We start from the raw sequence: 23,041 nt of genomic DNA on the forward strand, positions 1-23,041 counted from the left end.
AGCCTGGATGGGACTTTGAGCAACCTGGTCTCGTGGAAAGTGTCCCTGACTGCAGCAGTGGGGCTGGAACTAGATGATCTTTAACGTCCCTTCTAACCTAAACCCTTCTATGATTCTCTGAAACCATGCACAACATGATTTTAGCATGTGTATGAAATGTATAAGTTGAACCTCTGGAGATGTCACTATCCCAGTCAGCTCTTGTCATGCCACACCTGGAATACTGTGTTCAGTTTTGGTCCCCGCTATAAAAAAAGGTCCCCACTGTGGACAGGCTGGAAAGGGTCCAGAGAAGGGCCACAGAGATGATCAAAGGGCTGTGAAGCCATGGGAGGAAAGACTAACAAAGCTGAGTCTGTTCAGCCTGGAAGAAAGAAGGCTTAGGGGACACCTTATCACCATGTTCCAGTATTTAAAGGTGGCTACAAAGAAGACAGAGACTCCCTTTTTACAACAAGTCACATGCAAAAGATATGGCAATGGGCACAAATTATCCTGGGGAGATTCCGACTGGGCACAAGAGGAAAATATTTCATCATAAGAACAATCAGCCCCAACATCAGATGCTGTAATATGTGGCTGGGCAGGGTGCTGAGACATCTTGTCTAGACCGTGCTTTTGCCAAGAAAGGTTAAACCAAATGATCCTTGAGGTCCTTTCCAACCTGGTGTTCTATGATTTCCAAACTAGAAAAACACGCAAAGCAAACACCTACATGACCCTGCAAATAAATATAAATGCACTGCTTTCCACTGCATCAGCCGGTTACGGGGGTGCTTCTACCAGAGTTAGCAATGCCACCAGAAACACAAAGAACGTAAGATCCTGATAATCCTGCTCACGACATCCTCCACTGCAGAGAAACCGACAGCCGGAGGGTGGTTGTGCTCTTGTTCTGAAGCGGGTACTGGCCTACTCCTTGCTCCTGTGATAGCGGGACACCGGTTCCTTCTGCAGGAGGCTGGAGGGGGACCGAGTTTCCCTCTCCTGAGAGGAGCACACAGCCCCAGCCCGGCTGCTCCAGCCGAGGGCACGGCGGCTCCGCCGCTGCCATCGCACCGCCCCCATCGCGCCCTGCCCGCACTCCCCGTCCCGACAGTAACTGGAGCAAGACCCCGAGCTCGGTGGTGGCCGAGGCAAGCCACCTGCCGCCCCGGGAACGGCGGGGTGGCGGCGGGGCCAGGCCCGGGGCGGGGACGCGCCGGCAGCACCCGCTCACCTTGCCCTGGCGGCGGCTGCTCCGCTTCCAGCCCCGCGTCCCTGCCGGGGCCTGGTTTTACTTCGCCGCCCGCCGCCCCCGCGGAGGATGGGTGCCCGCGGGGCGGCCGGGCCTGGGCGGCTCCCCGCGGCGGGGCGCAGGCGGGACGGCACCGTGCTGTTCGGCTGCGGAGGAGGCGGCGCGGGGCCCTGGGAGAACGAGAGCAGCCGCGGAGGGGAGGGGAAGGGGAACTCCGCGCCGTGGGGGGCGCGGGAGCAGCCCGGACCGCGTCCGCCACGCACCGCCCGGCGCTTCCGGCGGGAGAGGAGTCGCCGGCAGGGGGCGCGCCTTGCCAGCGAGAGGGTGCGGGCAGGCAGTGGAGAGGAAGGGTCTGGTCTGGCCGTGCTGGTTTCAGTTCATGTTTTTGTTTTTTATGGCTGGAATGACAGAAAATACGTATAGCACGGGAGTGACCTGATCAGCAATTGCAAGTCTACTTGTATGAAAGAAATTCTGTTTTCAGTAATAGCAGGTTCTAGTTCCTGTAATACTGTTCTAAACTGCTCTTTATTACAGGGGTATTACAATGTTTCTGGGGGAAATGTCTTTGTGTGTTTTTTTTTTTTAATTAGAAAAATCACCATCTTATATGTCATTCAAACCCACTCCCATCTCTCAATAATAGAACAGTAGAATGATTTGGGTTGGAAGGGACCTTAAAATCTAGCTCCAATCCCCCTGCCACGGGCAGGGATGCCTCACCCTACACCAAGGCTCCGTCCAGCCTGGCCTTGAACACTGCCAGGGATGGAGTATTCATAACTTCCTTGGGCAGCCTGTTCCAGTGCCTCACCACCCTAACAGCAGACATACACTATATATATCCTTATAAATATACACACAGTATATATCTTTGTATATTCCTTATACCCAACCTGAACTTCCCCTGTTTCTGTTTTAACCCATCACTCCTTGTCCCATCGGTACAGTCCCTAATGCAGGGTCCCTCCCCAGCACCCCTATAGGCCCCCTTCAGATACTGGAAGGCTGCTATGAGGTCTCCATGCAGCCTTCTCTTCTCCAGGCTGAACAGCCCCAACTTTCTCAGCCTATCTTCATATGGGAGGTGCTCCAGTCCCCTGATCATCCTCGTGGCCCTCCTCTGGACTCGCTCCAACAGCTCCATGCCCTTCTTATGTTGAGAACACCAGAACTGCACGAACTATTCCGAGTGGGGTCTCGAGAGCGGAGGTGCAGGATCGCCGCCTTCGACCTGCTGAGGAAAAAAGGTAGTGTTTCCGCCCGGTTTCGAACCGGGGACCTTTCGCGTGTTAGGCGAACGTGATAACCACTACACTACGGAAACTCCTTATATTACTATACCTCCCCTTGAGCTCTTTCAAAACATTCTTACAATAATTGTAAAAAGGGGTAACTACTATAGATGTCAATTTTTTACTCCAGCTCGCTTAAGCTAAGCTGCAGATACTACAGGGATGCTGCTCTAAGATGAAACAGCCTAGGAAAAACATGAACGTTGTTAGCAAACAAATGACAACTGAGATACAGAGATCCAGGCTGAATCTCTGCTTGGGAAGATAATCAGTGCTCTGATTATGTATCACCCACCCAAGGCTAGTACTCTGTTCTGAGTTGCAGCACAGCCTTTAGCATCAGGTGTCCACCACTAAACCATGTCCCTAACTGCCACACTAGTGCAAGAAATCTCTGGAGAAGCAGCATGGGAGGAGGAAGAATTCATGTTAATCCAGACACTAGATTGAGTTTTCTAATGAAAACAGGCAAATGTTGCATATATTCCTTAGATGCTACACAAAGTTTTAGGACATTGAGGGGAAAGATTACATAGGTATTAACAGTACAAAAAGGAAAAATGAGGCGCAAAAATTACCTTTCTTGGTGTTTGAGGTTAACAGATTTGGTTGCATTTAATGGCATATTGGATAGATTACACAAAGCTCTCCCATTCCCACCAGTAACAACATCTCACAGCTTGTAAAAACACATTCTGCTTTGTAGCATGTTTCAGTATTCTGCAAGGTGTGCTAGGAAGACAGTGCTGCCTATTGCCCACCTTTTCAAACAGGCATTTAAGTTCAATCCATAGGGGGACGACGCTGTTGCAGTTCTGCATTTCTGGGCAAACCCCCAGTGACGATAAGCCTCCGGGCTGCACTACCTAAGGAAGCTCCCCCAAGCCCGCTCCCTGCTAGCTGGGAGCTGTGGGCGAGTATAGCACATCTGTACTGCAAACACACTGCGATGCAGGGATTCTCAGGCTGGGGGCAGCCTCATCCACTGCACCAGTAGCGTACGGTTTAATAAGACATGATGTACCAGCTCACACTTGAAACTACTCTCTATCTGTACTTGCATAGCGCTACACTTAACTAAAGCTTTTTTTTTTCTCTAAGAGACTTTTTTTTTTCTTTTTTCCTGTTAGGACAAAGTCTTGGAGGTGGCATTCCTACTTTCCAGGGTACCAAACCACTAAACTGATATATTTGTAGGAGTCTAGTAACTGGTTTAATGGGATTACTTCTCTTCATATAGTCTCTCTAGAAAAATGGCCTAAGCAGTACCTCATTAGCTAAAGCAAGACAGTTTCTCTTCTGACACTGTCTTGCGTGGGGTCCAACAGGAAGGCACTCGCTGAGGGTGGGGACTGTTGTGGGACAACACTGACTGAGGATCTGCTCTGAGCATGGACCATGAACCACTCAAAACACAGAAGCATGTATTTAGACAAAACTTCTGAGGCTCTCAGATGTATGTACTTACTTGTTTTAGGAACCAGGCAAATCCTGGCTACACAATTTCCTTTGGGGGAACTCAGCTGTTGCATTGCTATTACACACAAGTTTTCTTCTTCAGTCTTTCTGACTTCAGAATATCCTCAAAGACACAGGGGAACCTTCAAGAGATTAATTGCTTTCTTCTGTCAAATCTATAGAAATTTGTGAAACTGGCTGAATGCCAATTATTAGTCATCAGTGCCATAGGACATTGGTTTTTACTATATTGTATAAAAACAATGAAATAAACAAGAGCTTTCTAGTCACTTTTACGTTTATCAAATCGCTCCAACAAAGCCTTCCATATGCTGCCTGGGATTGTTTGATGCTTGCTTATGAGAGCCTGGATGGCAGCCTTTGTCTGAAAAGAGAAGAGAAAGTTGACTTTACAGACTTGCTTGTGCAAGGAAGAACAGTATAATCACTGATGACTTCTTAGAGGCTCAGGAGGCATTGGGAAATTAACACATAAGATCTATTTTAAGAAAAAAGTTGTGGTTTATATTAACTAGTTGTCCTAGTGACACTTTCCTTGGAAAAGAACAAAAATATTGACTGCAGTTTGGATAGACTGAAATTATTGAGTTTTATCAAACCTGGCCATTACTAAGTCAAAGTAACCTTGAACACATGCAAACACTAAGTGTGTGCCATCTCTATTCCTGAAGATTTTCATCAAAAGCACTGGATAAAGCCTGGCAAAACTCATCTGATCTCACAACTGATCTTGCTGGGACCAGGAATTTAGAATGGGGACCTCCATCTGTCCTTCTCAACATGAATTCTCCCATAATTGTATCATATATGGCATGCATATATGAGAATTTGTACCTAAATTCCGTTCAGTTTTACTCTACATGAGATTCAAATGCAAGTTTGTGGTGAGAATACATAAAATATTCTGTATTTCTACCAGGTATAAGAAATAATTTCCCTTCGTTTTTCCTCATGTATTTAAACTTGAAATAGGGGTATCAACATACTCCAGTGATCTGCCCCAGAGTGATGTTAGAATATCACTGGGAACATAAGAAAAGAGTAGCCAAACCTTTCCTGACAGATTCATGTCCTGAGTCCTTTTCAGGACAGGATCAGACAGAGGTCAGCCAGTCCTCTGCTCATCTCAAACCCCACTTAAGTTGTGGGGGTGTTTAACTAATACTAGCCACTGAAGACCTAACTCTCCTCCCACTAAGTGGGTGGTCAAAGGCTTGACTTGGTAAAGCAAATCAATGTCATGGGAAACTTCCATTTCAGTTTTGCAGATGCACAAAATACTTTTCCCCAAAATATAAGAATATGGACAATCATATGGATAACCTTGGCACTAATATTTCTTCCAGCCTTCGAAACCTGCTAATACCAAACTCCGCAGGTTGCTGGGGCAGTTCCCCTGTAACAGACCAAACCCGTCTTTCTGGTTTCACTGCTGTGAAGCCCAGAACAATCTGAAGTAAATCCTAAAAAGAGGAAAAAAAAATAAATAAAAGGAAGAAAAGCTAGCTTTCTTGCATCTTTTGGGGGGCACCAAGGTGGTTTTTACATCAGTGATTCCTAATAAGTGGTTTGATCTGTGTACTTCTAGGCCACAGCAGACTTTTTTTTGCACAAAGCCCTCCTTTCATCTTGTATGAAAAATTTTGAAAAATGCCTAAACCCTGGATCTATAAAAGTTTTTATGCCCCTCGGCACCATTGATTTCACCAAGCTGTAAGTACTCAAAATATTTTAATATACTGAATACAATTTATTTTCTTCTTTTAGCATTTTCCTTTCGACAAGACTGAAGCTTTTGTGAAACTTTGTTTATAGAGCCCTGTGTTATTTAGAGAAGAGTCTCAAAAGGTAGTTGTTATGTATGAAATTTATTTTCCTAGTTACTGAAAACTGAACCTAAAAATGTACTTCACATCATTTCAGTTATCAAAGGCACGGGAGAAACCAAGTTAGCAACCCAAGCAGATAGAGCTCACACATGAAAGAATGAGGGCATCTCAGTCATCTATTACTATGTCAATACTTACTTGTAGGTAATTGTATATCAAATAATCCGGGAGCTCAACTACCCATTGCTTTAACAAGCTAGTAAATGTGTACTTGTCTTTATTCATATAAAAAAGTATGTTTTCAGTGCATGTACAATAGAGAGAAAAGTATATAGTTCAATACTGCACAGAGAGCTAACTTACCTTTTCAACTAATTCATCTGTAGTGATATTTGGATCATAAGGGATTTGCTCCCCAATGTACGTACGAAATTTAACTGGAAGTCCTCCGTATGGAGGAGTAAACGGCAGTCGAGTGCTTTCATACAACCATCTAAAAAATCCTGAAATAGATTAAGGGAGGAAAAAATAGATTATAGTCACATAAAACACTATCCAAACTTGAATTCTGATTAATATGGAAGAACCCTGACAGTTCAGAAGAAATTGCAGGATTTAGGTTAGCTGGCTACCAAAACAAAGCTCAATAGACTTAATAGATCACTGAAATAATACTGCATTAAGGAACCAGGTCACACAGCACAAACCAGTTACACACAAGCTATTGTAGATACCTCTGAGCCACACCAAGTGTGTTAGAGAATCCAAAGGAAGCAGAAGTCCAAAAAGCAAAATCTAAAAGAAGAGTGAGAGAAATCAGAGAAGTGGAGAAAATGTTCCAAATACTTAAAATATGTTTTAAAGTTCTTACTTCTTTCTTTAAGCATCCTATATCCTTCCCGGACATTTTGAGTGTACATTGGAATGATGGGCTAAGGAATCATAAAAAAAAACAAAAGGTAGAAATGTTATATCAGCTTTAAACTTAACTGCCTGTTAATGCAGCTAAGAAAATCTCTTGAATACAGGGGAATTATCAGTTAAGTAGTAAACAAGGAATCTTGTTATAAAAAATAAACTCCAGAATAAAAATAAAATTCTATTTCTCAGCTCCCACAAAAACTGATGTTAAAGTTCCATCTGTAAGGATGTCAGGGTTTTTTCCTTTAAATGGCTTCCATCACTGAGTTCTTTGTTAGGCTCTAGTTAGGTCTTTTCCTTGCTTGTTTTTTTCTCATCCTGTGGTTTCTGTTCTGTGGTAGTGATTCTTAACAGAGTAAAGGGGTTCTTTCATTACCTTCTGGACAAGTAATTCCAAAAATATGCTTAAAATACAGTTTCAAAAACACAAAAGGGACAATAAAGAGAGAAAAACTCATTGTATGTATGGATACAATAACTGTTTGCTTGTCTACAGACTAAGAAATCTTAACTCAGACTCTAAGACATGGCTCTTTGAAGTTCAGGCATCTCCAGTGTCTTTCCTTTTAGTCACAATAATGAAGTGAACTTGTTCTATAACTACCTAAACCTCTGCCTTCCAGAAGGCATGTAGTCCAGGTCAACCAGGACATACAAATGACTTGTTTGTCCAAGGGATCTGCAGAAGTTCTTTCCAGTGGGGTATTATCTAAACATTACTGCTTCAGTGAGACCTTACTTTGAGAAGCAGGTAAGATGAGCCAAACGTAAATGTCTACTTGCTTTCTCCAAAGCTTCATGAATTGAGTGCTTTCCTATTCAGTGCTCATGATGGAAGCTTTAGACAGAGACACTGCAAAGCTTCATTTTACATTTCAGTCTGCAATACTGCAAGAAATATGTATCATACGAGTTATATAAAACTCTAATACAGTGTCAGTTCTGATAGTTTAGATGAGTCTACATGCAGTCTTCAGTCAACCTATAAGAATGATGTGGCCAGTATTGAAAAGAATGCAGCAAGAACAAATATAAACAATCAGACACCAGAGGAGAGCCACGAAGATAAGCAGAGGGCTGGAGCACCTCTCCTATGAGGACAGGCTGAGAGAGCTGGACAGCTTGGAGAAGGCTACAGGGAGACCTAGCAGCCTTCCAGTACCTAAAAAGGGTCTACAAGAAACCTGGAGAGGGACTTTTTACAAGGGCATGTAGGGATAGGACAAAGAGGAAGCCGATAGAGGGTAGATTTAGAATCATAGAATAATTAGGGCTGGAAAGGACCTTAAGATCATCTAGTTCCAACCCCCCTGCCACGGGCAGGGACACCTTACACTAAATCATATCACCCAAGGCCTCGTCCAACCTGGTCTTGAACACTGCCAGGGACTGAGCATTCACAACCTCCCTAGGCAACCCCTTCCAGTGCCTCACCACCCTAACAGGAAAGAATTTCTTCCTTATATCCAATCTAAACTTCCCCTGTTTAAGTTTGAACCCCTTACCCCTTGTCCTATCACTACAGTCTCTAATGAAGAGTCCCTCTCCAGCATCCCTATAGGCACCCTTCAGATACTGGAAGGCTGCTATGAGGTCTCCACACAGCCTTCTCTTCTCCAGGCTGAACAGCCCCAACTTCCTCAGCCTGTCTTCATACAGGAGGTGCTCCAGTCCCCTGATCATCCTCGTGGCCCTTCTCTGGACTTGTTCCAACAGTTCCATGTCCTTTTAATGTTGAGGATGCCAGAACTGCACACAATACTCCAGGTGAGGTCTCACAAGAGCAGAGTAGAGGGGCAGGATCACCTCCTTCGACCTGCTGGTCACGCTCCTTTTGATGCAGCCCAGGATACGGTTGGCTTTCTGGGCTGCAAGCGCATACTGCTGGCTCATGTTCATTTTCTCATCAACCAACACCCCCAAGTCCTTCTCTGCAGGGCTGCTCTGAATCTCTTCTCTGCCCAACCTGTAGCTGTGCCTGGGATTGCTCCGACCCAGGTGTAGGACCTTGCACTTGCCATGGTTAAACTTCATGAGGTTTGCATCAGCCCACCTCACAAGCGTGTCAAGGTCCCTCTGGATGGCATTCCTTCCCTCCAGCGTATCAACCGAACCACACAGCTTGGTGTCATCGTCAAACTTGCTGAGAGCACACTCAATCCCACTGTCCATGTCAGCGACGAAGATGTTAAACAAGACTGGTCCCAACACTGATCCCTGAGGGACACCACTCGTTACTGGTCTCCAGCCGGACATTGAGCCATTGACCACAACTCTTTGTGTGCGGCCATCCAGCCAGTTCTTTATCCACCGAGTGGTCCATCCATCAAATTGATGTCTCTCCAATTTAGAGACAAGGATGTTGTGTGGGACAGTGTCGAACACTTTACACAAGTAAAGATTAAAGGAAGATCTTTCCTCTTAGGGTTGGTGAGACACTGGCAGAGGGTGCCCAGAGAAGCTGTGGCTGCCCCATACCTGGCAGTGTTTAAGGTCAGGTTGGATGGAGCTTTGAGCAGCCTGGTCTAGTGGAAGGTGTCCCTGCCTGTGGCAGGGGGCTGGAACTGGATGATCTTCAAGGTCCCTTCCAACCCAAACCATTCTGTGATTCTATGAAACATGTTTGTCAAAAGATGGAATCCAGTTGCTACTATGGGCCTAACTTTATATAAGAAAGGACATAAAAGGTTAATATTGCCCCCTCTACTGTTAAATGCACAGCACTTCAAGAAATTCTTAGTTATCTAAGAGTTATCTGCTCACATTTTCAGAGAAATACCAAAGATGCCCGAATTTCAGTGGAGCCTGCAAGCTAATTACAGTGATGCCCACCACAGTGGGATCCAGTCAGACTTCCTAATCTAAACAAACCCCGAATGAGTTGCAAGAATAAGTAATACAAAAGTCAGCAGCACTGTGCAGGTGAGTTCAGGCTAGTAGGTATCAAAGGAGAAAATACTCTCTGCCCTTCAAGTAACACATAATTCTATGTAGTGTTTGTTTTACCAAATATGTTATACAGCTGACCACAAGAACCTTTCACACTGCAAGAACCTTATCTTCAGTGAATACCCAAATCATTACATGAAAGAACAAAAAAAAACCCAAAATCCACAAACCTGTCAACAGGAGGTGGTAGCAATTTTAGGTACTATTATTCAGGTATTTCCATGTGCTTCTAAATTATGAAAGCCTGGGAGGATTTTTGTGATGTGTTTTGATCAGGGTGGCACTCCATGTTAAGGGCATTCAGAGTTATTTAATTCAATTTTTATTTAAATTAGAAAGAAACATTATTACATTGTAGGATTACACTATAAATTCCAAGTGAAGTAAAAACAACCGGCAATACAGTGTTCAAATATTTGAAGTAGCTTGAAAGGCAGGTATAAAAGCAAAATGGTTAGAAATCACTTAAGTTGTTAAAGTGACACCTCTTTCTTACTGAGTATATTATTAAATTAATATATAAAAAGAAAGACTGTAAGGGAATTCAAAATGCCCGTATGAATTTGATAGGGTTTATCCTATTCACATTCTGATGGTGGTGTACAGGCCCACACAATATATGAAGTATTGTGACTAACATTTACCAGCCCACGCTTTTGAGAAAAAGGATAGGAGAGGGAACAGAAGCACATAAAATGTGACTTTTAAAAGGCCACATAACAAGACAAACAAAGGGGTAGGATAGGACTCTCAGCCAAAAATTCCCCCAAATTTATTCTAGTGTTTAGTTATCTCCCCACAAGATTTCAGAGCTAGATAAAGTTATGAAGAACTATTAACCTGAAGCTTGCATTTTGCAACCCTAGGTACTTTGTAGTAGGAGATACAGCATAAAAAAGCAAAGTTTGAGAAGCAACAAATTGGATGGGGTGAGAGTGAGCTGTAACTGCACAAAAAAACCTGAAAGGGGTGGTAAGAAATGGAAGGTTTATGGGAAGAACTCAACTTCCTGTACAGATTCTCCTATAAACAGACAAGGATTATGTTTATGTGGTAGGCCAAAGAAAAGCGCTGCAATTGATGAGATATTCATAAGAATGTAAAGAAAAATGATGGTTGTGCAATTCATGAGAAAGCAATAGAAAGCTCGTGGCTGAACAGAAGAAGCCTGAATGACTACTGGTACTGTCAGACACAAAGAGTGCCAAGTATGCTAAGTTTAAATTAAGACAGAAAACTCATCTCCAGTGCTGATAATGAGAAAATGCAGTTAGGAAAAAGAAGGGTTGCTGCTCTTTCAGCTCTATGCCCTCCCAAATAAAAGTATTTCCCAGAGGCTGTGTCCGAGAAACAGTCTCATGGTTCTGGGTTAGCAGTTGGACTTGATGATCTTGAAGGTCTTTTCCAACCTAGCTGATTCTGTGATTCTACATGGAATTAGACAGAAGAAGTCAGAGCCAGCGGTAGAAGTTTGTATTGTAGATCATAATCTATACGGAAAATATAACTGAAACTGTGGCCATGTGTACATTAGCAGAGTGCAGATCAATAGAACCACATCTCTGGAGGATGCTGAGGGTCTGGCATCAACACTGAACACATTTCTGTGCTATGTTTTTATGTAGAACTAATTCTCGGCTGGTACCGTTGACTGAATGCCCATTTGCAACCGGAGAGTATTAGTCCGATTTAGTTTCAGCCAAAAGGTATTCTAACATGTTCCATTACATGAATCAAAGCATGGTGAGGGAGATGGAAAAATTGCTTCAAAAGTGTACACATGATTCAAACTCAGACACTGAGGTAGACACACCTTCTGTTAGTGGATGCAATCTTTCACAAACGTGAAGAAAGGTAAGGGCAAGAACAAAATCTTGGACCCTCCTAGAATAAATGAGAGGAAAGAAAGATAAGGATAATGTATTAAAGAGCCATAAGAAAATGACTGGGTATTTAAAAGTAAGATAAATATTTAAGTCTAGTAGAATGAGAAAATAGAATGAAATATGGAGAAGGACTATAGTGAATACTCCTGAAATACAGTCAAGACAAGAAACTGGATGGCAATATAAAGCTATACAGTTCCATAAACCCCTTGCTCCCTACGGATTAATGTGCTTGAAGAAAGTGATGGGAAGAGGAAAGGAAATCTTTACTCCAAAACCTTTTCTTTGGTCTGGAAGATTTTCCAACAAACATTCCTAAGCTATGTTTTATAATGAAGCATGGATGCAATATGCATAGAATTAGGATTCATAACATATAATACTCACCACTTTTGCATCTAGAGCAACCCGAGCAAAGCCTTTTCGATTTCCCCACATGAGTTGATAACTTTCATCACTGAATAGTGCTTCTCTAACTCCACCTGGTGAGATGGACACCAAGTATCCATTCTTCAGGGCAATGAGGCATTCCTCTCTTGTACCTGGCATAACACCTGTCACTCCCAGTAACAATTTAAGACCTGCAATACATAAATAGCAAATAAATATTATTGTAACAATATATCACAAATACTGCTTGCATGTAGAAATATGATTATAGATAAATGAAAATCTAATAGCCATATACCGAGACTAGGGCAAATTTGCTTGAAGGAAGTGAAACACCTACAGAGTAAATATTGGCAAAATGACAAGTGACAGTGTTTTTGCCCAAATGTTATGAAGATGAACCAGCTTCTTAGGAGCATCTCAATAAACCTATGCCTCCACACGCTATTTTCCATAATGATCAAAATACCAACCATACAACCAAAACACAGGTAGATGCATAGATAGTGCTCGAGGAAAGCAGTGGGGAAAGGAAAATAAATCTTTACTCAAAAACCTTTCCTTCTGTCTGGAAGACTTTCCAAGAAACAGTACTAAGCTACATTTTATAATGAAGCATGTACGCAATAAGCATAGAATTAGGATTGGTAACACATAATACTCACCACTTTTGCATCTAGAGCGACCTGAGCAAAGCCTTTTCAATTTCCACGAGTCCTTCTTTTTAAATATTTTAATACAGTATTTACTAAGTACGTCTGTAGCAAATTCTTCCTCTACAGTTTTCTATGAGTGCCTTAGTATGTTCCCACATCAAACTTGCTTGAGTTTATTCTCTTTGTTTTCAGTGTTTGGACACAACTTTCTTTTCTGAATAATGTCCTTCTACATTTAAATAGCTTCCTTTTAAGATAAGTGGTATAAAGGTGCCTTAAAATAGTTTCCCTCCTATTCCTTATGAATGCTCTTTATGCTGTGGTTTTCAAAAAACTGCATGAGGTTTGCTTTTCTGTAACTTCTCCCTTTCACAATGGAATTATTTCTTTCTTTCTCAGCCTACAATGTGTTGAATGTATTGTGGTGGTCAGTGTTATAGACCTCTCTTCAACAGTAAAATCTTCAAAGAAGTTTTGTGTCCTACTCCAGGCTTGTACCAAAAGGTAGATTTGATGTTGTACCCCACTGCAGTGGCTACCCAGTGTAGGGGCAAGTAAGTGATTGATATCCTGCCTTTACTGAGATCTTCTGCACTCATAGCCCTTTGCTGACTAGCCAGCACTAGGTCACTAATATAGTCCTATCCTACACTTCCTACTGAGGCATGACATTTCATCCCAAAGGAATTACATAATGTCTATTTGCTGGCTTCAGAGGGTCTACCAGCGTTTTTATGACCCTTCACTTAAAAGACAGGATATTTGATATTCTACTTTGTCCTTCTGCAGCTACCAGCTTTTACTTTAAAAATCTAAAAACAGTCTTTTAGTTAAAAAGCTGTCTTGAAATTGTAATAAATGTAAATTTCACCAAAACTAGCAACAAGTTGAGTGAATCCAGAGTGCTTAAAGACAAGAGAATGTATTCTTACCTGGTAAGCGAAAGACAAAATGATCAGCTACTGACAAACAAAGTCTTTTCTTCCAGAGAAACAGCCTAGACAAGAAGTAAAGATAGTCTATAGGAATAGCTCCATGGTAATACACCAGAATGCCTGGTCCTTCTGGTAGGTTTTCCACACCATGAAGCTCATAACCTGTTTGGGATGGAAAGCAATAACTGACAATGACAGCTGTAAATCATCTGGCAATTTAAAGAAAACTGTTTACTGTCTTTCATTAAATGACTTTCAGTCAGTTGTGAAAGCCTCTGCTGTGGCTTTTACAAGAATTAAATTCTGGATGGAACATTTGCTCTGTATCAAAGAGAAAGTGCCTCAAACACCACAGGTTGTCAATGGACTAATTTGTTGATCAGTTTAGCCATTAGATCACACCTAACCTGACATTTCCCCCAGTGAGGGGACTAAATTATTTCCTATTAGGAACTTTTTCCAGTCTAAAGTGTGAAATCACTTCATTGGCAGAATGAGAGGCAAACAAGTAGTCAGTACGCTTTCCTGAAATATGGAAGTATGAATCTTCATTCTGTGTCAGGCAGAAAGAAAAGTTTAGGATTTTACATAATTTAAAGTTTCTCTGGTTGAGATATTTAAGTCCAAACCAGAATCTGTAAGAATCCCAACGACAGGTTCTCTCCATGGAGTTCAATGTATTCACTTAACAGTGGAAGGGAATTTCCTCACCGACATGGACTTCTATAAATGTCTCTCCTGGCTCTTCCTACATTTGGTTTAGGTTTTAGGTGGAGCCAGGCTAAGAGGCTAATGTATATAAAGTTTTGGAAAAGCCACAGCTTCTGTGAGCTCTATTCCACCTTGTCTACATTCATGTCCATTCCTGCTACAGCTTCTGTCATGAGCTGTCTGGGGAGAAAGTAGGGGATGGAGCAGGCAGAGATCTACGAAGAGGTGGAGAAAGTTTGATACTGCAGGATGTTCAAAGATTAAAGGAAGAAACTATGAGGAAGGATAGCAACATAGATAACCTGTTACTCTTCATCCTTAGGGCAGCAAAGTTAAGTCTTGCTGACAGCCTTAACCTACATCTGTGAGAAGAACAAGAGCTTAGTATGCAGCTGAGGATTTTCCTAGGGAGCAGGATGTGTTGAAAGTATCTGAAGGATGAGTGCAATAAAACTGCAAAATCACGCTACTTTTAAATTGTAGCAGAATACAAACTTAAACATGGTGTCTCATTATTTTTTCATCCATACAGTTCTTAGTACACAAAGTAGTTTTAACCAACTGAAAACATGCTAACTACATTTCCAACTAGTTGCTTTGTTTTGGTAATTTAAGTGAGTTTTAAGTGCCTAATAAGGTAAAAAAATAAATCACACATCTCTCCTGCAGTGCTTCCCTCTGATACTGTATACAGAGAAGTGCACCTGCCTATCTACTTTAGAGAAGTTGACCCTATATAAATTAAATTCTTCCTTTCAGTTTGACTATTTTATATTGCAGTCAGTCTTTGAGGCAGAAACTTTTGGGTTAGATGCCATACAATGTATAATAAATGTCACTTCTTTGCATCTATTTGGAAGAAATAGAAAACAAATACATTAAAACTTATGTGTACTTATTACTTAGGTAATTCAAAGCTTCAGACAAGTTGTCATACTTACCATGCCATATTCTTGCATATACATCCCAAAAACTTGCTATAGTTTTCCTTGCACTATCCCAAACATCACTCAAGGGATCTGCTTCTGTCCCACTGCTCCTCTGATGCATTAAAAGCAAAATATTCGTAAGGTAAATGAAAAAGACGATTGTTAAAGGAACTATAAAAAAAAATAATATTGCACTCATTGTTAGTGAGGCGATGACCACATAAATAAGGTATTTCTTCAGGTACTCCACAACAGTCCATTCTTCCAGTATATAGGCAAGGGAGCTTAGGTCAGTCATTGGCATCTGTCCTGAAGTGCAGAATTCTTTTTGTCATATCATGTCCTGCATGGAGAAGAAAAAGAAAAAAAAAAAAAACAAAAACAACCAAAAACAAAAACAAAAACAAAAGCCAGCTCTAATTTTTATAATCATACAAGTTTCTCAATTTAGGAAAGAAGTTTTTGTAGATGTACCTGATGCTTATTTTGGTATAACTCAGAGACAAACATTTAGCCTCTCTCTGTCATGCTGATATAGCTGCTGCTAATTGCCATCCACTACTGCCTGTAAAGAGTGATGAGATTTTCCCACGTATTTGTGGGTCTTTATAATACAGCCAGATAACAGGGGCTGAAAGGACAAGGGCTGGAGCCGAAGGAAGGCTCAGGATCCATGCAGCATGGCTGATCAAATGATTTCTCTGTATAAGTGTGGCTTTTCAGAAACTCAAAAGAGGATTAAGTGCTAAGTATTTTCAGCAGTGTTGGCCAAGAAGATTGCTACCAGAGGTCTGGACTCTCCCGATCCTCTGCAGAGTCCAGCCTCGACTTCTGCTCCCTTTCAGTTTAGCAGCAGCTGGCAGTGAATGGAACAAATACTGGAGTGAGCAGCTGAAGAGCCAGCAAACAAAACTTCGGCAGCTGAGGCTCTGTCATGAGACCTGAAGGTGCCTGGGACAGCATTTGGTAGTGGTAAGGAAAGAAGCTCCTAGCCCCTCATCCACACAACCATGCCAACACACTCTTCTTTCAGATTTTCCAGCCCTGGCAAAGGCCAAGTGGGCTCCATGTTTGCCACATGCAGCTCCCTAGTTAGTCTGTTCCTGCCTGCCTCACAGCAGGCAATGGTTTCCCCAGAATACAAGAGCACTGCCGCATTGCTGGCTGATTTCAAGACTCTTGAACATTAGCCAGAGATTTAAACATTGCAATCAGTTTCAGTAATCCATATCTAAATACAGCTTTCAGTTGCCTCAGTCAGGTTACTACTTGTTTAAGGAGTAATTTTTTCTGCTCCAGCACCAGAACAAGCACCTACAAGATACAATTTGTAATTGCCACAGTCAGTGCCAAAATCATGAAGTACAGCAATTCCAGACTTATCTGACTTTATGTCTTCAGCTGTGTACTTACATGAGCAAGATTTATATATACAATAAATGCTCCACTTTTATTTTGCTTTTTTGAAGCCCTGGGTAGAATATAGTGGTGGACTGGTATAAAGCACAGCTCCATCAAGAATTGTGAATGACAAGGAGTACAGCAAACAGCAAAAGCAAAAAGCAAACAGCAGCCACAAACAAGCACCAGACTCTAACATGTGGTGAGGCAAGCAAGCCTTGCTGATGAGTATCTGTAACAGCTATAAATTTGGTCTCACTGTCTTGGTTTAACACCAGTCAGCAAGTAAGTACCATGCAACCACTAGTTCATACCTCATGCTCCTCACCTCAGTGGGAATGGGAGGACAATCAGAAAAAAAGCTAAAATTTGTGGGTTGAGGTAAGAATAGTTTAATAATCTAAACAAAATATAGTAATAAATTAATAATAATAGGAAATAGAGAGAATAATAAAACCCAATAAAAAAAAAAAACAAGTGATGCACAATACAATTGTTCACCACCAGAAAACAATGCCCAGCTCATCCCTAAGCAGCGATCAGCCTGTCCTGGCCAGCTCCCCCCAGCTTATATACTGGGCATGACATGCTGTGGTATGGAATACCCCTTTGGCTAGTTTGGGTCAGGTGTTCTGTCTCTGCTCCCTCCCGTCTTTCCATGCCCCTCCTCAGTGGCAGAGCATGAAAGACTGAAAAGTCCTTGATCAGGGTAAGCGCTATTTAGCAACAACCAAAACATCAGTGTGTTACCAGTATTGTTCTCACACTAAAGTCAAAACACAGCACTGCACTAGCTACTAGAAAAATTAACTCTATCCCAGATGAAATCAGGACACTCACACAAATCTGTCCTTATCTCAAATCCTTTGCACTCCTCATTGGTCACCAAAAAGGACTGTCATGGTTTAACCCCAGTAAGCAGCTGCGCAGCACATAACTGCTCTCTCTCTCCCCCCTGCAGCGGGATGGGGGAGAGAACTGGAAGGGTAAAAGTGCAAAAATTCATGGGTTTCACAGGTAGAGCACAAGCCAGAAGGATAGTAAATTAGGAGCTCAAAGAAAGCAAGCAGTGTATTAAATGATGTTCAGCATGGGTAACAAGTGAAACCAATGTGATGAAGAACATCACAAGAATTAATATAGAATTGTTTATAACCTGATGACTGATGCCTGACTAAGATATAGGAAAATCTGGAAATTGTCACTGAAAAGAGATTTCATCAATAATGTGAAAGAAATAGTCTGCATGATTCAGATCTTTAAATCTTTGTTTAGAAGGTGTTTAATGAGGATACAGCTGATGGTGTGGTGCTACTCTGTAATAAAGAAGTTACTGTTTAAAGTTGCCAATAAGAGCAAGGTCTACAAATCCCAAATTTGTATGAAGCAATCAGTGCTGACAGAGACCAGGAGAAGGTGATGCTAAGGGCTTGCCTCAGGCTATTGAATCAGTAATACTGAGCAATACTTGGAATTACTTGTTCAGCCTGTAACAGAGAGTGAAGGAAGCAAGTGGATTTTGCATTGTTATGGGGGCTTCAGACTGGGAACACATACCACAGTGGTAGCAAAACTAGCTTAAAGTTGCAGATAAAATGTCCATGCCCATAGTAAATGTACCAATAATGACTGCTGTATGGGTCATTTGGATATATTGATCACTGACAGCAACCTGGTGATCAAGAGATCATATAATTTACCGACATTTTAAGATTAAAAAATCCAGGTATTTTCTTGTACCTAACATTCTTTTAAAAAGCACCTGAAGTTCCCTCTGGCCTCTGATACTCATTTTTAGTAACTTGTGAAAGACTAGGGAAAATCCAGAGGACTGCAAGAGATTTAAGATTATTCCAAAATCCCCTAGCTGCAGACTCAGCAGCTAGATAAATCACTGACAAGATTACGGAGAAGCTGGTATATGATGAAGGCAATTGATACCACTCATTATAATTTTATGGGAAACAGACCATGTACACAAATCCACCTCTAGTATTTAAGGAAATCAGAGGTTTAATAGTTGTGCAGCGTCATGCACATACAGGTTTACTAGGGGCTTTTCAAAGAGTCATTTTAAGCCACATATGAGCTGCAACTTGGAACTTGCGCTTCCACCAGCCCCTCACTGTGTGTTCTCATCACCGGCCTGGTCTCCAACAGGATCAGCTGGCTCCCTGAGAACAGGATAACTGTGAAAATGCTGTCACAGGCAAAACCACTCTTAGGAACAGCCCAACATTAAGATGGTCTATGGGGATTATGAAAATACACTACAAATACCACTTGACATTTTGATTAAAAAATAAAGCTCTTTAAAACAGAGCACATATGAATGAATGATGCCATCAACTGACAAAGAAGTATCCATTGGTGACAGAATCCACGTCAAATGAGCACTGAGTCTCTGTCCTACATTGTTCAGAATTTCCTCATAATATTAATAGGATGTTTACAACAATCAATGTAAGCAATGTAACATCCCACCAATTCCTCTTCCTTCATCCCAATTTTTACATAACAGAAAATTACTTCCTGGCTGGAAGACCACAATGTCTAAATTTGTTCACTCATTGACTACAATATAAATGAATACAATAATTTATTTCTGATTTTAAGTTCAATGTAGACACTAAAAAACAGAAAAGAAAAAAGCTTTAGAAAGAAATTAAAATACTTAAATGTGCAAACGTCCAGGGTTTTTTAAACCCACAAAACAGGTATTAACAGTACAGATTTGAATGAGACATATCAAAGTAGTTGAGTACACATGGAGTGAGTTCACCTTATGCCAGCTAGCTGGGTGGGATACAATTTAATTCAACATCATTCCCATTGAATCCAATGGGAAAGTCAGAGTGTAGAAAGAATAAATGATTGACTGAGGAAAAACTAGAAGCAGCATGGCTTCTTCTGGGAGTTGGGTGCTCAGTCAGTTTTCAGTTCCTGCTCCCACAGTTCAATTGTACACTGCCTACAACATTTCATAAGGAAAGATTGAACTCTGATCACTGAAAACTGATTCTGGCTTTTGGACCATATGTGAGCCCAATATGATAAGGCATGGTCAGTACGGTACTGCCAGTGTAACATCAAAAGTCTACAACAGGACTGAACTTCTATTTTTGGCACATTCTACTGGCCATGTCTCACCAGCCCCTTGCTGAGACCACAAACACAATTTTGAAGCATCCTTTCTATCAAACACCGTATCGGAAATTTTTACATAACTATTTGAGTGCCTGTTGCAAGGCTGTTACTAAAGACCTGCTTGACTGCGTACTGGAAGATAATATAAGAATGTTACTGCAACATGCTTACTTTTAACTGCTCTGGTTTGCCCCAAGTCTCAGAATTTAAGTGAGAAATTTCTCTTCTGCTTTTATCAAATCAGAGCCAAGAGCAGCTCCCATGTTCTTCAATACTGAGTAACCCATAAAAGGTGAGTATAAGGTGTTGCAAGACACTATACTTGTTTGCAACTTGTTTGTTGCAACAAACATTTTTTACATTGTCTGTATTTTTCTCATCTCATCTAGTAATGGACTTTAAACATTATTGTTCTGAGTGACTTCATTGTTCTAGAGGACAACATCTGTGTTGACAGGTGAGATGTTTGTTTGGCCTCCACCTTTAAAGCATATCAAATACCAGAGTAATAGCTATATTTATAATGTAAAATTACAAGTGATGTCAGACGGAGACAAAACTAATGCCTCCCTACTTAAGGGGAGCTCCCCCTCCAACAAAAGCCTCCTATACAGTAATGTAGTGTAAGTCATTCAGATCCCAAACCCTTGCTGAAGCATAATTTGTCGATAAGGATAATCTTACCAATACTATAATCCCAGCAAACAGAAGTGCAACAACAGAGCTGTCACAAGAGACCTACGGCATCAAAATTAAAACCTTGTAGCTGTCCTTCAACCAAGGACAGTTAATACTTGTCTTGCTGCTCACCAGTTTGTTGTTGGTGTTAGGTTTAGCAGAGCATAGTGGGAAGATGAGTGTGAAGTAGCTGGAGGCTTCTGGGGAGATTTTGGAACACCTGCTTTCTTGTGGCAGGCTCCCACTTCCTCTGTCAAACTCAACTGCTCTGTTTCACAAGAGGAGTAATCTAACAATTACAAAGAGTAATCTAACAGCTACAATTCTTCACCTTCCAGGGGGAAGGGCTTTAAACTGAAAAGGGTGGAAGTTGGGACTGCCCCATCCCTGGCAGTGTTCAAGGCCAGGTGCTCTGAGCAATCTGGTCTAGTGGAAGGTGTCTCTGCCCATGGCAGGGGGGCTGGAACTACATTATCTTTAAGGTCCTTCCCAAACCAAACCTTTCTATGATTCCATGATGCTGCCTTTCAGTGTAAACAGATTCCCCAGACTTTTTTTGGTGGTAGTTCCACGGCAAAAAACTCTCTTGCTGGTCTCACACTGCCACCACACACCTTATTTCCCTCCAGAAACCCACCAATCTTGTATACTGCTATGTTTTCACTGATACGTTTCTACAGCTTTCATTACCTTCATGACTTATTGGCACATCCACCCCAGAACTGAAATTTACATCCCCTTAAATAGGAAGTACCAGCAGTTACAGTGCCCAGTCCCCTAGTTTTCCAAGGCTATTCCCCCTTTTGCACACACTGAGAGTACCTCACCCAAAGCACCATTTCCTCATTTATTCTCTTACAACCTTAACAAATATGATGGCCTGAATTCCCACTCGGCTTTGATTCCCATGTGGAACTAAGGAACGACCCTTGGCACCAGCACCCAGCTCAGTTGCCATAAACGTGGCAGGTAAAAGCTGGAGGAGGGTGTATGAAGAGCAGGACCTGCGCCCAGTGGGGGTACCCATCACAGCCAAGCACAAGCAAAATACAGCAAGTGCCCAGCACCCACATTTATCCTGTTTCTTCACCTGGAAACGTCATTAGCGTTTCCCAACACTATTACAGCGAAAGCTCGGGGGATTCCCTCAGTTTCTGGTGTTCAGCAGCCCCGACAAAGGGTCACTGTTGACGCACCCCGGCACTGCAGGCCGCGTACCCCGCGGGGAAAGACCCACCACGGTCCCGCACCAGCTCCGCCTAGCCCCTTCCCGGCCCCGCTCACCTGCCCGCGGCGGCAGCAACCGTTCCAAGGACCCCGCGGCCGGGCCCCGGCCTGGGTTAAACGCGGCGCCGCCCCCGCGCCCGGGCCCGGGCCCGACGATGCGGGGCGGGGCCCGGGAGCCCCAGGGGGTTCCGCGCCCCAACCTCTCGCTTCAATACTTCCACGATAAAAATCCCGGGACGTGACGGGCGCTGGCGGCCCTGCCCGGGCACCGCGGGTGGAGACGCTGCTCCGCGTGGCGAGGGAACGGGACGGGGGACGCGTGGGGCTCCTGTCGGCATTAGAGTCTTGGGGAGAGGGAAAAGATAATAAAAAGATGCAAAATTTTAAGTCTGTAATTTTTAGATTAAATAATGGCTAAAATTTTCGAAAGTTCCAAAATAACTGTACAGATACATAGTGTATAATGTGCATTATGATGAATATAAAGATTCTGTGAGAAATGGAGGAAAAGGAAACTGGTATAACAAACCATGTCTTGTGAATCGGGAGCATATATAAATGCTATATATATGCATATATATATTCTCCTGTGCAAGAATGGTGTCTAGCAGATGCAATTGCAGGACTACTAGTAAGGATTTTTTAGTAGCTTCATGAAGTTAAGAATATCAGATAAATGAAGAAATGCAAATTTAGCACCTATATTTGGGAAAGTAAAAACAATTAGGAGTCTCCTGTATTCTGCACTGCAAAGTGTGTTCCACACCAATATGTGTTAAGAAAATAGTAGTTCAAGATGTGTAGAAAAATTAAGCTCATGTTTCCTTTTCTAATTGTAAATCCTGCCAGGCAATCCTGACAATGGGGTGAAGCTATGGAAGGGGTAAGTATAACCTTAGGTTTTATCTGACAAGAATACCTGGTAGGATAAGTGAAGAGTTGCAGCCGGTATTCTTTGAAATACTGTATTTACTTCTATTTGCTTCTTGATTATTCAAATCAATTTAGATTGAAACAAGAACAGAAAAGTGTCTGAAGGATCACAGAGATCATAGAATACCGAGTTAGAAGGGACCACAAGGATCACCTGGTGAAAGGGGCATGACCTAGACTAGATGTCCCAGCCTGCTGTCCAGCTGAATCTTAAGTGACCAATGTTGTGGAGTCCACCACTTCCCTGGGGAGTTTATTCCAATGGCTGATTATTCCCATTGTGAAAAATTTTTCTCTAGGAGAGTAAGACAGAGGCATGTGACTCTGGCATGGGAAGGGTCTAGAGCACAAGTCTCATGAGGGAACTGGGGTTGTTTAGTCTGGAGAAGAGAAGGCTCAATGGGGACCTTATCACACTCTACAAGTATCTGAAAGGAG

At 42.2% G+C, this 23,041-nt stretch overlaps 1 protein-coding gene and 1 non-coding gene across 6 annotated transcripts in view; both read right to left on the reverse strand.

Annotated features, from left to right (window-relative positions):
- TMEM68 (transmembrane protein 68) overlaps positions 1-21,662 on the reverse strand; it is a 40,851-nt gene extending 19,189 nt beyond the window's left edge. For 2 of the 5 annotated variants that reach the window (XM_057397804.1, XM_057397801.1), the window contains exons 1-4: positions 21,534-21,660; positions 15,230-15,560; positions 13,575-13,739; positions 11,984-12,177 (exon numbers count right to left, since the gene is read on the reverse strand). In XM_057397804.1, the coding sequence (XP_057253787.1) occupies positions 11,984-12,177; positions 13,575-13,739; positions 15,230-15,521 (651 nt within the window). In that variant the 5' untranslated portion in view covers positions 15,522-15,560; positions 21,534-21,660. Of the gene's footprint in view, positions 1-1,219; positions 1,399-11,983; positions 12,178-13,574; positions 13,740-15,229; positions 15,561-17,458; positions 17,572-21,533 lie in introns of those variants that run through there. The other 3 variants (XM_057397802.1, XM_057397805.1, XM_057397806.1) reach the window with 3 other exon arrangements.
- Positions 2,492-2,564, reverse strand: TRNAV-AAC (transfer RNA valine (anticodon AAC)). Its single transcript has one exon. It is a non-coding gene; the product is annotated as a tRNA-Val (tRNA).
- Positions 21,663-23,041: the final 1,379 nt, after the last annotated feature.

The sequence above is a fragment of the Pezoporus wallicus genome, unplaced genomic scaffold (assembly GCF_028554395.1).
Source record: "Pezoporus wallicus isolate ANWC-B61680 ecotype Strahan unplaced genomic scaffold, APGP_CSIRO_Pwel_v1 contig_227, whole genome shotgun sequence".
NCBI classification, from domain to species: Eukaryota; Metazoa; Chordata; class Aves; order Psittaciformes; family Psittacidae; genus Pezoporus; species Pezoporus wallicus.